The 13775-nt window shown below is 40.4% G+C and overlaps 1 protein-coding gene across 2 annotated transcripts in view; it reads left to right on the top strand.

Moving 5' to 3' along the window:
* Window positions 1-13775, top strand: part of ZFC3H1 (zinc finger C3H1-type containing) — a 265037-nt gene that overhangs the window by 221275 nt on the left and 29987 nt on the right. For both annotated transcript variants that reach the window (XM_063927461.1, XM_063927460.1), the window contains 7 exons: window positions 3610-3715; window positions 3798-3996; window positions 4291-4385; window positions 5934-6044; window positions 11966-12070; window positions 12158-12323; window positions 13255-13355. In XM_063927461.1, the coding sequence (XP_063783531.1) occupies window positions 3610-3715; window positions 3798-3996; window positions 4291-4385; window positions 5934-6044; window positions 11966-12070; window positions 12158-12323; window positions 13255-13355 (883 nt within the window). The remainder of the gene's footprint in view (window positions 1-3609; window positions 3716-3797; window positions 3997-4290; window positions 4386-5933; window positions 6045-11965; window positions 12071-12157; window positions 12324-13254; window positions 13356-13775) is intronic.

Genomic DNA, 13775 nt, shown 5'->3' on the forward strand with positions numbered 1-13775 from the left:
GAACGCATGCGGGAAGGATATCCGCAGGAACATAATAAGAGCTCACGGCTCATCTCAAATAAGAATACACCTGTCAATATACATATATTAATAAACCAGGAGATACTTAGATAGACAGGTCACCGGATTAGATTGTATATAGTAACAACATCCCCCAGCGTGGATGTGCGCCACTAGCCTTAGTAATAGAGCCAATCACGTGCAGTTAAAAACAATGCCCATTATATCCTATATAACTAAACGCGGCTGTAGACGGAAAACAACATTCACGTCCACCATTATACGGCCACCGTAAACCAGCTGACCCTAAACAACATCAAATCTAGAAAACGTGTTAGTAAAATAGACCTAAAGACATATGTACAATCACATCTATGTGTCCATATGCAAAAAAAAAATTTTAAAGCAAAACCGAGAGTATGCACATATTAATACATTTAAATAATTAAATTAATTAATTAAAGGGTGTGTGTCAGTCAGTTCGTCCAACTAACAGCTTAGAACAAAAAAAATCTGAAAAAGAAGGAATTTTTCATTGCTTTTAACGTAAAAAGAAATTTAATGGATTAGATTAATTGAGTCCGTTGGGCACTACTGACCCCAGTCTGTAAATCCACCTTGCTTCTAACTTCTTTAGGAGGAGTGATCGGTCTCCACCCCTTTTGGGAACTGGGACCCAATCTATGATGCGACACTTGAGGGAGACCACTTGGTGTCCTGCTGTTAAAAAGTGCTGAGCAACTGGCTTATCAGTACGTCCCGTCACCAGTGCCTGATGGATCGAACTGCGATGATTAGCCATCCTCTCCCTAAATGTACATGTAGTCATCCCCACATACGGAAGGCCACATGGGCAGATCAACATATATATTACGTGATCAAGCCGACAATGTAGCCTAAATCTGATGTTGATCAACTTTCCACTACGGGGATGTGGGAACTTGTCCCCAACCAGCATGGAGCGACATGTAACACATCCCAAACATTTCACGCAGCCCTTCTTCTGCGGGTTTAGCCAACCACTTTCTCCATTACCAGCCTGCTTAGCTGGATGCATCAGGAGCTGTTTTAAATTTCGGCCACGTCTGTAGGCCATCATTGGTGGATGTTCAAACAGACCCTTTAATTTAGGGTCAGAATTCAAAATTGGCCAATGTCGTCTCAATGAGGGTCCAATGCTGGTTGATTTACCACCGAATTGTGTAACGTATATCATCCGTGCCTCCTTGCGTGGTTTTGGTACTAGACATTTTAAACGTGCCTTCTCCAAACAATTATTAATTGTACTTTTTTTATAACCCCTCTCCAGAAAATGAGTCTTCATCTCCAAAATCTGTATGTCCGCAGTTGTTGGATCTGTATTGTTCCTAAGCACTCGCATGAACTGCGAGATAGGTAGACTTGACCTTAGTGCGGGTGGATGGTTACTCGTAGCATGCAAGATCGTGTTACGGTCGGTCTCCTTTCTAAACAAAGTGGTACCCAACTTAGTACCTTTACGGAATATTGTCAAGTCTAGAAAGTTAATGGAATTTTCACTTACATGTCCAGTAAAACGTACTGTAGAGTCTAAGGAATTTAATTGTTCTAACATTTCGTTGAACTCCGAGTCAGTGCCACCCCACAGCATGAAAATATTGTCTATAAAACGTTTATAGTAGATAATTTTACTACCATATATGGGTAAGATGTGTGTTGTCTCAGACTGATGCATGAAAATACCTGCATATATGGGGGCTACATTGGAACCCATAGCTGTTCCCGAACACTGTATGTAATAGTCACTCTGATACATAAAATGGTTATTAGTCAAGATCAACTCAAGGAACTCCTAAGAGTCCTTCAATGGGAACAGATACCGTACCTACTGAGATGAGCAGTTTTTTAACTGCCTCAAGGCCTAAATCATGTGGAATTATTGTGTACAAAGATGACACATCAAGTGTCACAAGCAACACTCCCTCATCAACATCACCCAGCTCAGAGATCTTGTTTAAAAAGTCACCTGTATCTTCCAAATAACTTGGAATAGATGGAATCAGTTCCTGCAGAAAATTGTCCACAAACGTCGCTAAAGGCTATAAAAGGGACCCCCTGGCTGATATTATCGGCCTGCCCGGGGGGGTTAACTAAGGTCTTGTGGACCTTGGGAAGGGTATAGAGCATCGGGCAAACAGGACAGTCCACCTTCAGGAAGAGAGAAATTTGCTCAATCAACCAACCCTGGCCGACCGATCTATCAACCAGAGAGTCAACCCTCTTTTTGATAAGTGGCATCGGATTGTTGTCACACTTAGTATAGGTACCAGAGTCGGATAATTGGCGCCTGACCTCCGCATCGTAATCCAAGAAGTTTTGAATGACTACGGCACCGCCCTTATCGGCGGGCCTGATTAAAATCTTTTCATTATTCCGTAGGGACTTTAAAGCTCTGCGTTGTTCAGGCGTCAAATTACCAAACTTCCTCTCAGGGATGTTTCTAAAATCACTTTCAGTCATTCTTAGAAAGGTACGTATACTTGGGCTAGAGGAAGGTGGATCAAACACACTTGGTTTTTTAAGAATAGATGAACAAACCATTTCAGCCCCCTCAGCACTGCACTGATCGTTAAAAAATTCCCTTAATCTCAGCTTCCGTCCAAATTTGTAATGATCAACCGCTAGGTTGAACTCATCATGCCTAGCTGTCGGCACAAAAGATAAACCAAGTGACAAGAGGGAGACCTCGCTCACAGTGAGAACTTGGTCAGATAAATTAAATACACTGTTTAATCCTTCTTCCTTCGCCTGCTACTCTTTAAAGCCACTCCTCCTAGGGTGGGGTCTTCTACTTCTCATCGGTTTTTTACTTTTGCTACCTGTGTACCTCTCCCTAAAAAACCACTTGGTGGTCTCGTACCCAAGGAGTCAGAGTCTGAGGCCGAGTGTGATGTAGATGAGTCTGTACTCAACTGAGCTCTATTTCGAAACGGTCTGTTCTGTCTAAACCGCCTAAAGTTACCTGTGCCACCAGTTAACCATCTATAAACCTGATGGGTAGCATAATCATGATTCACAGCCTGTAACTTTTTCCTTTTGAACGTCACCAAATCATCTCTAAATGCTTCAACCTGTGACTGGATTTTCTCACACCATGTATCTTTCTTATCAGATTTCAATGCCTGTTGGTGGGTTTTTTCAAACTTAGCAATTTCTTCCCGAATTTTAACCAACTCCAATCCAACTTCCTCTATGACTAACAAAATAAGATCGAGTGAGCATTTGTAAAATACTCCACACCATTTGGTACAAAATACCGCATTAGTTCTACCTATGGTCTATATAATTATAGAGAGAGAGAATATCCCTCATTCAAAATCCCACATTTTTGGGTCCCCTACTGAAATAATGACATATGTATAACATATATTATCTTTAAATATATATATTTTTAAATATATACGATATTTGTCATTCTCTCAGTAGGGGACCCAAAAATGTGGGATTTTGGATAAGGGATACTCAACCTGTATATATATTTTAAGTGTTTATTCACTTTTACATTTCTCATGTCATAACATTACAAAAGATTAATATTGACATGTGATCCTATTTCTTCCAATTTAACAGCTGCTGTATTTTCTTGTTCGGATGAAGGCTTGCATACCAAGGAAAGAATAGAAGTTTGTCTGCCACTTTATAAAAATATGATCTCACTCCATCTTATGCTTAACAGGTAAAAACTTAGTGAAGTACAGTCATTGGAAAGATGGATTTCTTCTGTGTAAATTTATATACCTTGCATGTTTTTGGTTAAGGCATGTTGCAGCGGTGAGTCTTTGTAAGCAGCTGCTGGAGAGTTCTAGTGCTAACTGTGACATACTGGAGGCTATGAGTTCTGTGTACGTCAAGATTGGGCAGACAGAAAATGGAATAGATGTCTGGATCACTGCGTTCAGAAGTAATCCTGGGAATGCACAGATTTTCTATAATCTCTGCAAGTTTTTTGTAGAACAGGTAAAACAATGTGTTTTTGTTTCTTCTCCTTTAGTGTCTCGCCCCTCTTTACTGAGCAATTCCAAATGTCTGCTGTATTCAGAATGTATTTTTAAGTATATTTAAAATGTCATCACTGTTCTGTTAGCGCACATCTTCTGCGGCACTACTTTTAATGAAAAAGTTAATAGTTTTGGGTGGCGTAGCTCCCAATATTCCTCTACTGTAGTAAATTTTCTCCCGTTATGATTTGGTTGTTTTTCTTCATTGGAGTTGAGATGATACTGTAGGTTTCTCATTTTTTTTTACTTACAGGGACGTGTAGAGAACTTATCTTTTTTAATGAAAGATTTTGTAAATTCATTCTTTGAAAATTTTGATGAGGAATATAGTTCAACAGATCTTCTGAGGTAAAGTGCCACACCACTTCATTACGTTCATTTGCAATGCCACTTCAAGTTTTGAGACAATAAATATACCTAATTTGTAGGTTTGTTTAAATTCCGGACCCCACTGGAAAAATTGTAAAGGTGTGGACTACACCTCTGCACATTTATATGTGGATAGACATTGTATAATATTGATGAGATAAAGATGTATCATTAGGAATTCTCAGAACAGGCATTTATTTCTTGGTGCAAACAGACCTGTTGAAAAGGAGCATTTTATTTTTTATGGGGAATGTGTTCCTCTAAGCATATAGGAAATCCCTGGTCCACTGGCTAGTCGTATTTGACAGGTAAAAATATCACAGTCCTTATACTTGAAATTAAGGTTTGTATAAATACATTGAAGCCAGAATGTAAACTGCGGAGAAACCTGAAATAACAGGACTACTATTTCACAGAGATGCATCTAATATTGCTTGCATGTTATCCACTAATACGTGATTACCCTTACAGAGTAAGTCAGGATGGTGTTATCCCTATACTGCTGATTATATACAGTTATCACATACATACATACATACATACATACATACATACATACATACATACATACATACATACATGCAAAGGAAACAAGTTGGGAAATTGGTGTCACAGTGCTTTAGAATGTAAAATGTTCCGTAGGCATAATATTTGTTATGGGGATCTATTTAAGGTTTATCCCAGTTTAGCATAGAATAGTATTAAATCAAATGGAGTGTTCAGAAGGAGGATGGGAGTGGTCTCTAAATTAGTGCTATTCATAATACTTACATAGACAATCATAATTAGGAAATGATTGGCTATGTTGAAAGGGAAATGTTAGTTTGCCTCTTGGTGACTCTGAATCCCCAGAAGCCGAACAGTGTTGGATTTGTTGTTGAGGGTTAGGTTACTGGGAGCAGGAGTTCCATAGATTGCCCAGGGAACTTAAGATGTGACCCAGAGACAAGAGATAAAAGAAAAAAGTTGTGTTGCAATGTACATGTCTGATGGTTGCATCGCCGGTTGTCCAAGTAAATCAGGAAACACAAAAATTCTCCCTCTTCAGTAGGAAAAATCTGAATAGTCAGTGGTGATGTAGAAATAGCAGAGAGGGGTTGGTCGCAAACAGATATGTGGAATATGTACAAGGCCTCAGTCTAGGATTATTGCAAATCAGCTGACTCATTGTTGCTAGAACTAAATTTGTTATGCTAAGCAAACCTGTAACCCTACATTATGTTATGAAAATTAGAGCATAGAAATTTATTTGTAGAGCGACAACATAAACTTCAATTTTCGGCTTTCCGACGACTGTCAACTTTCCCGGAATCCTTCAGTCCTTTTTAGAAGTGGTGATAGTTATTCTGTACTATGAACCCACAATTGTGCATGACCGCTTACGCAAAGGATCCCAATATATCTCCTAAACGTCTCTCTAGTATCTACTCTGAGGAAAGAGGGGAAATAACGGATATGGTGCTCCACAAGATATGTGCTGTATCCGTTCACATGTAACAGCCTTTTTTTTTTGCTTCCCCATTTCAGATATCTCTTGAATTTCACTGTACCACTGGATTTCAAAGCCCCAACATGTAAAGTAGATGGACCTATTACTATTTCAAATATTCAAACCACATACCTCTGGCTTGTTTTCTGGTGAGCTTTTGGGTCTCATTTTAACATACCTTTTAATGTTTCAAATTAGAACTATGATCCACCACTTTGGTTTAGTTTGATCACTTATGCTGGTGTAATCAGTGTTGCCATCCTCTAAAATGCTAAACTGACATTTTTTGCTGATTACCTTATTGCAGGGATAATGGATACATTTCTCATAGATGTAAAGTGTTGCCCTACGCTTACGTAAATGTATAACTATACAGCTATAGAAGAACTGCTCACTATTTGAAATGGATTATGATTTTATTAACAAAAAAAAAAGACTACGTTAAACTCCGTAGGATTGCATACTGACAACTGGCTCTCTATCTTGGATTGTGTTAATATCTACATCAGTGCCTGAGTACTCCATGATCAATAGCATGCCTTTATTTAATTAGGAGAATGTATATTTGCTCTTGCAATTTGTTTCAAAAGTATGTTGGGACATTTTGCAACTGTCCCCTCTATCTCCAGCAATATACACATTTTATACTGTAGCAGGAATACTATAAACCAGACATGTTTTGAAGGTAAATAGCTCCTTTTCCTGCAAGCATTAAAACACTCTGATATACAAATATTATTAGAATTGGCATAGACCAACAAAGTTGGTTAAAGGAAAGAAGTGCAAACCACATTAAAAAGGAAAACCAAACCCATTTTGTAATGATTAAAATCCATCCATAGACTGTGATTTCACGTATGAAGTAAATAAAAAGTTCATCTAAATAAAGAGACTTTGCCCTTTAATTGACTATATTTTACTGAAAGATCAAACAAAAAGCTTAATCCTAACAGTGTTCATAAAATGCATAGTCCTTACGTACTATGAATGTCAGCAGAACTGCTAATCAATAGATTATAGGTCATTTTACAGAACATAAAGTACGATGGGCAGAAAAGAACTTTTAGCCAACACAAACACCAAGAATGATAACTTTGGTGTTAGTTTTATTATGAGTTATAACAAACACTTAGAAATGGAAAAACTTGTTAAAATGAACTGGAAAATTCTGCTGGTGTACACAATCCTACAAATATCAGTAGGAGACTAACCAAAATGTATTTATACTACGGCCAGTAATCTGAAGAATAAATTGGCTTTTTCAATCCCTATAAAAATAAAAGAACATACATTAAAAGAATGGAACATTTGTAATTCTTGCAATATGTGTAAATGTGGTGCAATAAAAATGATGAAATTCACATATAAATCAAAAAAATTGACTAACCTTTATATGTGCGTGGGTTTGCATGTGTTTACCCTGTGGAAAAACAAAACTGGGATCATAAAGACAACATACAAACATTAATGCTTCATAAGTGCAGATAACAAGGACTATTTTGTCTACACACAATTAATACTCTTTCATAATAGTGGATCAAGAGGTCTTAAATATTAAGATCTAGAATTCATACAGATAAATAATAAAGGAGGACCCTGTTTAGCTGACCCATAGTGTCATGTAGTCACATAAGGAGCAATTCAATTTGTGGGAATTTCATATTTCCCTGGCTAGCCCTGACGCTGTGCTTACTGTGGATTTCTCCTTGCATCCACATAAAGTGCAAGCAGAAAGCTCTGTTAAGTAGGGCTTCTGAGCTATTTGCGAATTGACAGCTGCATTGAGCCTGTCAGCTGGGGAGCTGCAGCTTAGCGCATCTTATCCCAGGCAGGAACGTCGCGGAATGTAATTGAATAGCTACCAGGCACTTAGTCCGCAAGCTAAATAACCGTAAGTTAATTTAATGACCCCTGTAGATGCCATCAGGATTCATCATTACAACTGATTTGAATACAATTTTTAAAGAATTCGTTTTATAAATATTTGTGAAGATAATGTCTATTGTTTGAGTACATCCTATGTTGTAATGTAACATACGAGGGGTGTGCAATACATTTCAGATGTGCAGTGCATAGGTAGAGTAGACACAGTCTGTCTGATAGGGAACTGTAGCCTCTGACTAAAGTTCTTGTGAAATGGCAATGCAGAGAGCCGTATATAAGCAGCACTGCACACTGAAAAAGTTAGCATGTTCACTTCCTTCACAAACTTGTTATGAAGCTTAACAGAGGCCACTGGAGAGCCAAGATCTTCTATGACGTCAAAAATGGTCTGCGACAGTAGGAGGCTGTTGACTGACTACCAGCTGCTTTTGAGGAGGCAGTACCATCCTGAACCGCTGGGTTTGAGTGATTTGCAGAATTTCGGGCATGGGAGACTGTCCCTGGAAGACGAGGCGTGCTGTGATCCGCCATCACCGATGTCAACGTTGATGCCCTCCGGGCTGTAGTTGAGGTGGATGCTAGAGTGGCTGTGGCCCAGTAAGAGAAGGAGATAGGCATCTCATTTGGATTCATCTGCTTGATACTCCACGAAAAGCTTGGCCTGAGCAAGATGCTGGGCACCCCATAAGCGGAGTTTAAAGTAGGAGGAGGCTCGGGTGAGTTGGTGCCATAACAAGCAAGTTGGATGGCAGTTGCTCAAACTCTGGGAGATTATCAGTGGTGGTGAATCCTGGATCTACAGTTTCTACCTCAATACCAAACAGTCGGTTCAATAGACCCCAGTTGGAGGTGCGCCACTACATAAGTTCTGACGTGAGCGAAGTGTGGCAAAGCAGATGATTGCTGTTTTTGTGACCAAGACTGGCCATCATGCTACTGTACCACTTGTGCAGCACCGCACCGGGACTGGTTTGCCAACCAATGCTTGCCATAAGCTATTTTCAGGCACAGTCCAAGAACTCGCACTCGTGGTGCCTTTCTCCATTATGACAATGTAACTGCCCAAAAGTCCAGGAAAGTGGTGGGTTTTTCTGGTCCATGAATGTATCTATTAGCTTGGTAATCTGCCATACAGTCCAGATTTGGCCCCCTGCAATTTTTTTCGTGTACCCTCAAATCAAGTGCATGTTGCGTGGGATTTCTTTTGATTCAACAAAAGCTGCACTGGAAACCTTCATCCAGCATGTAGAACATTTAACTGTTTCGGACTGGTCCAGTGGCTTCACCAAATGGTTTGAGCACATGCAACTTTGTGAATACTTTGAGAAAATGTAATGTTCACTTTGTAAACAATATTTTTTGTACATCAGGAAACTTATTGCACACCCCTCATAGGTTGGGCCTCGTTAGTACTTTGATGTGATACTGAATGTACCAGGTTTTGTAATAATGTCTCTTTTGAACTTCAGTAACTATGTTAGTCTTTCACTAAATAAACTTCTCCCATCTTAAGTACACTGGTGGCAGTAAAACTCAGACAGCTGCTTATATAATTCGCAGTGAAGATGGTAACGATCATGATTTAAGCAACTTTGAACAAGGCTTAATAGTAGGTATCGCAGAGATGGGCAGTAGATCTCTGAAATAAACTAGAAATGTATTTGTTTAAGATGCAACGATTTTAAGTGTGTACAGTGACCACACAATATCAGTGAAGAATTCAGCATGCAACACCACTATGGATGACAAAAAATCTCTGGATGATCTTGGACAGCATCATCTGGCACCCATCCAGCCGGCACGTGACATTGCTGCAGAGAACAGCAAAATTGAATGCTGGGGCCCGAAGTAACATCTGAGTTCAAATAGTTCAACATTCCATTTCTTTTGTTGGGTACAGGAGCTGACGGGCCATTGCAGCCTGGTCCGACAAATCGAAGTCCTAACTGTTTCAGACAGATGGAAGATTAAGTGTGTGGAGAAAATCCCCACACTGCAAAGGACATCGCATGCCAACAAGGGACTGTAATGGGTGGCGGTGGCTCTGTTAATTGTGTGGGGTGTTTACAGCTTGCATGCATTAGGACCTCTGATAAATCTGCAGTTATTACTGACTGGTGCTACGTAACCATTCTTGCGGATCGTTCGCACCCATTTATGTCCTGCATCCACTCAGATGGGAGCAGGCTTTTCTAGCACGCCAATGTGTCACCGCACAGGTCCGTAGCCACCAGATTTTCTGAAGGAGTATTCCCCTGAGTGGCACTATGAGTTGACCCCCCTCGTGCCTTATTTGAACCAAATAGAACACCCGGGATGTATTTCGGGAAGCAGTTAGCTCCCCGACGGATTGGATCCCGGCAGTCAATATACAGATGCCGGGATCCCGAAGGAGGACGCAATGCTTGTATCTACATACAGGCGCTGCCTGGATGCCGGCGTCACATTACTGACAGCCAGCATCCAATCGACCTCACATTGTTGGTGCCCTGGTGGGGGGGGTTAAGGTTTAGGCAGGAGTAGGGGGGTTAGCGTTATGGAACAGGGACGGGAAAGTCAGGTTTCGGCATCAAGCGGGGAGGGTTAGGTACCAAGCAGGGAGGGTTAGGGGACTTAATGGGGGACTGTTGAGATTCTGATGTACGGGATGCTGCTGTTAGTATACTGACAGCTGGCATCTCGTCCTTCGGCAAATCATACTGATCCCTGTATTTCAAGGTGGCATAGTTCCACCACCAACGAATATTAGGAAATTGTGGACATCTTGTTAAGAGGCATGTGCACTATCTACACAGTACTCCAGAGGGGATTGTAAAGGGGGTACTCACGGAGCGATAATCTAAGAGATCTGACTAGATTGCTTAGATTTTCAGCAAGATCTCTCCTTGTGTACCCCCCACAGCGATAGCGATGCGCAGCCCCGCGCGTCGCTATCGCTGCTGCTAGATTGGCTCAATCTAGCAGGTCGCTCATTTCGCCCACTGGGTGAAATGAGCGTGCCCCCCCTCCCCCCCCCCCCTCCCCCCTGCACGCTCGGCACACATCGCGCTGTGCTGAGCGGGGGGAGAGATGTGTACTGAGCAGTTCGCTCAGCACACATCTCTCCCCTGATCTGCCGGTAAGTACTGGCCTGTAGAGTCTATGCCTTGTCATGTAGCTGGATTGCCATGCCATGTACTTTTTTTTTCTTAACTTTGCTTAGGGTTTTTTTGTTGCAGATTAAGCATAATGTTGCATGGCTATGGTCACTTCCATCTGATGTGACCTTTTTCCTCTGCTTTGCTACTTTTTCTTTCATTATGCTGCTTTTTTCCTTAATTGTACATCTTTGCAAATAATGTATTAGGTACCTAGGATAGGGGAGAAGGGGATTTGTCGCAAAGGAATTGGTGTAAAGTCACAGATAAAACATAACAATGCAATAGGGTGGGTGGGTCACTAATATTCAGATCTGTTTTTACTTTTTTAATCTCAATGGTGTACGTTTTCCTCAACTTTGCTGCTTATTTCTACTTTTTCCTTCATTGTTCTACAGTAATTTTCCCAGTTTTGCATCTTGGTATGCTTACAGTGTACTAGTTACATAGAAACATGGAATTTGATGGAAGATGAGAACCTCTTGGCCCATCTAGTCTGCCCTTTTTCATTTACCCTTTTGGTAACATCAACCTTGTTCCTTAGCTCTCTGTAAGGATATTCTTATTCCTATCCCAGCTGTTTAGGATTAGTATTTTTGTGTGGCTAAGACACAAAGGCCATGGTGCAATAAACCAAGCTGTTTAGCAAGATTTGAGGATTGGTGTATGTGGACCTAGATAATGATGTATATTGTTTCAGAGGCGGTGGCAGCTGTGAAATATTTAAAGAACCTTAGCTACAATAAACCAGAAGTGCAATTTTTATTTAATTTTAAGGCATTTTATTGAATTGCAGTTATTGTGATCTATTGCAATATCTTGTTCTTGTACAGGACATTCCTACTTGAATTTTACTAGAGGGATAATAAACTTGCCCACCATTCATGAAGAGTTGTCGATATAGATTTGGCTATCCTTTTCATGTTATATTTTATGATGAAGTGTAAAACCAAATAGCCGGTCAGTACATGGTCTGTGCCGCCGGGGTTTACAGGGGATAGAAAGCCATGAGGCAGCCACATGACTTTATTGTAAATTCTTATTTGCAGTCTGTGGCAATCTCTAAAGGCAAGTACAGAGGAGGCGGCAGATGCATATGAAGCTGCTTTAGGGGCTGTTATGCAGCAGGATATACTGCAGAAGCTTTGGATGGAGTGAGTATTTGTATTGTTTGCATGTTTTAATGGGCACCATTTTACAGGTAGATGTGCCGTAATATTTATTGGATCTTTTCTTTTCAGTTATCTTGTCTTTACTAACAGCAAAATTGTGGGATCCAGAAATAAAGTTCAAGATAGTAAGCATTTTACCGATTTAGTTAACAGATGCCTAATGACTGTTCCCACACGGCACCCCACTCCTTTTAGCACAGCTGATTACTGGACCAACTACAAATTCCATAATTTGGTAAGGTGGTGTTAATGAGCATTTGATTTGATTGTTACTGTAGTGAAAGTTTGACAAGTTGTGAGACTATTGTGGCAAGTTTCGTGCATATATGAATAAAACATGCGCAGAACTAATTAGAAATTGACTTAGCTGTCCACAGATGTGCATAATTGTACTTTCTTTCCAGTTATCACTTGTGTAAAACTAAATGCGTTTTGGCACAAACTGTAGCTTTCACCTTCAGTGTACTTACTTAAAGTGTTGCATACTGTACACCATGTTTTTCACTCGCAGGAATTAAATCATGAAAAAAAAATATATATATATAGTGCGGGGAGGTAATCGGGCGGCACTCAGACCACCGCAGCATTGGTGCTCTGCTTCATTAGAAGTCCTCTGAGTGCCATCCGATTACCTCCCCACATAATACATAGGGCACCCAGGCAGCTACCACGAAAAATAAATAAATATAATATTTTTTTAATTAGGGGGAGGAGCGGAGGTAATGTTAAATAAACATATGTAAGCCAAATTTCATGTACATTATAGTTCTAGCTGACTATAAATGTAAGCAGTACAATGTGGTAAACTAAATCAACATGTAAAATAGTGTCTGCTTTATGCGCTAGTACAAATAGAAGGGGATTTTATGCTCTGACTAGTGGAGGATGTCCTAAAGTGGTATATTGTTGATGTGTGATTGGGAAGTCCTGCCAAGTCACAGAGCTTTCTGGCATAGTTCTGCTCACATTTGTGTGATTACCATGGTTTTCGATCACCTCCCTCTTCTCCCATAAAACAAAAAGTCCTAAAGAAAATGTGAAGCTCTAAACTTTGATCACTTGGCTTTCTTCTCGAAAGATTCTTTGACCATTAAATGTTCCCACTGAATCTCAAATAATTTATGCAATACTTCATTCCCATTGTGATCCGTAATTTGCATTTTCAGGTCATTTACTTCTATTTGAGCTGTGTGCCAAAGACACAGCATTCTAGGATACTGGAGCGCTTTTCTTCCATGATGCCTACAAATCTTGGACTTGCACTCAGGTGAGCAGATTGTTAAAACTTATCCCATGTAACATGAAAAAGTGTAGAAGTTTGGTAGGGTAAACAATTTGCTAAAAAAAAAAAAAAAGTATTTCTCTAGCAGCAAGGTTGGGGCTGTAGTTGGCACTTAAACTAAACTGTACCTTTAAAACAAAGTTGCTACCCCCTGCACCCACATAATGGCAGTCATCTTTGGGTGTCTAACGGATTACAGATTTTCTCTATCGTCCTAGTGGATGCTGGGGTTCCTGAAAGGACCATGGGGAATAGCGGCTCCGCAGGAGACAGGGCACAAAAAGTAAAGCTTTTTCCGATCAGGTGGTGTGCACTGGCTCCTTCCCCTATGACCCTCCTCCAGACTCCAGTTAGATTTTTGTGCCCGGCCGAGAAGGGTGCAATCTAGGTGGCTCTCCTAAAGAG

The sequence above is a fragment of the Pseudophryne corroboree genome, chromosome 6, assembly GCF_028390025.1.
Source record: "Pseudophryne corroboree isolate aPseCor3 chromosome 6, aPseCor3.hap2, whole genome shotgun sequence".
In the NCBI taxonomy this organism is placed as follows: domain Eukaryota; kingdom Metazoa; phylum Chordata; class Amphibia; order Anura; family Myobatrachidae; genus Pseudophryne; species Pseudophryne corroboree.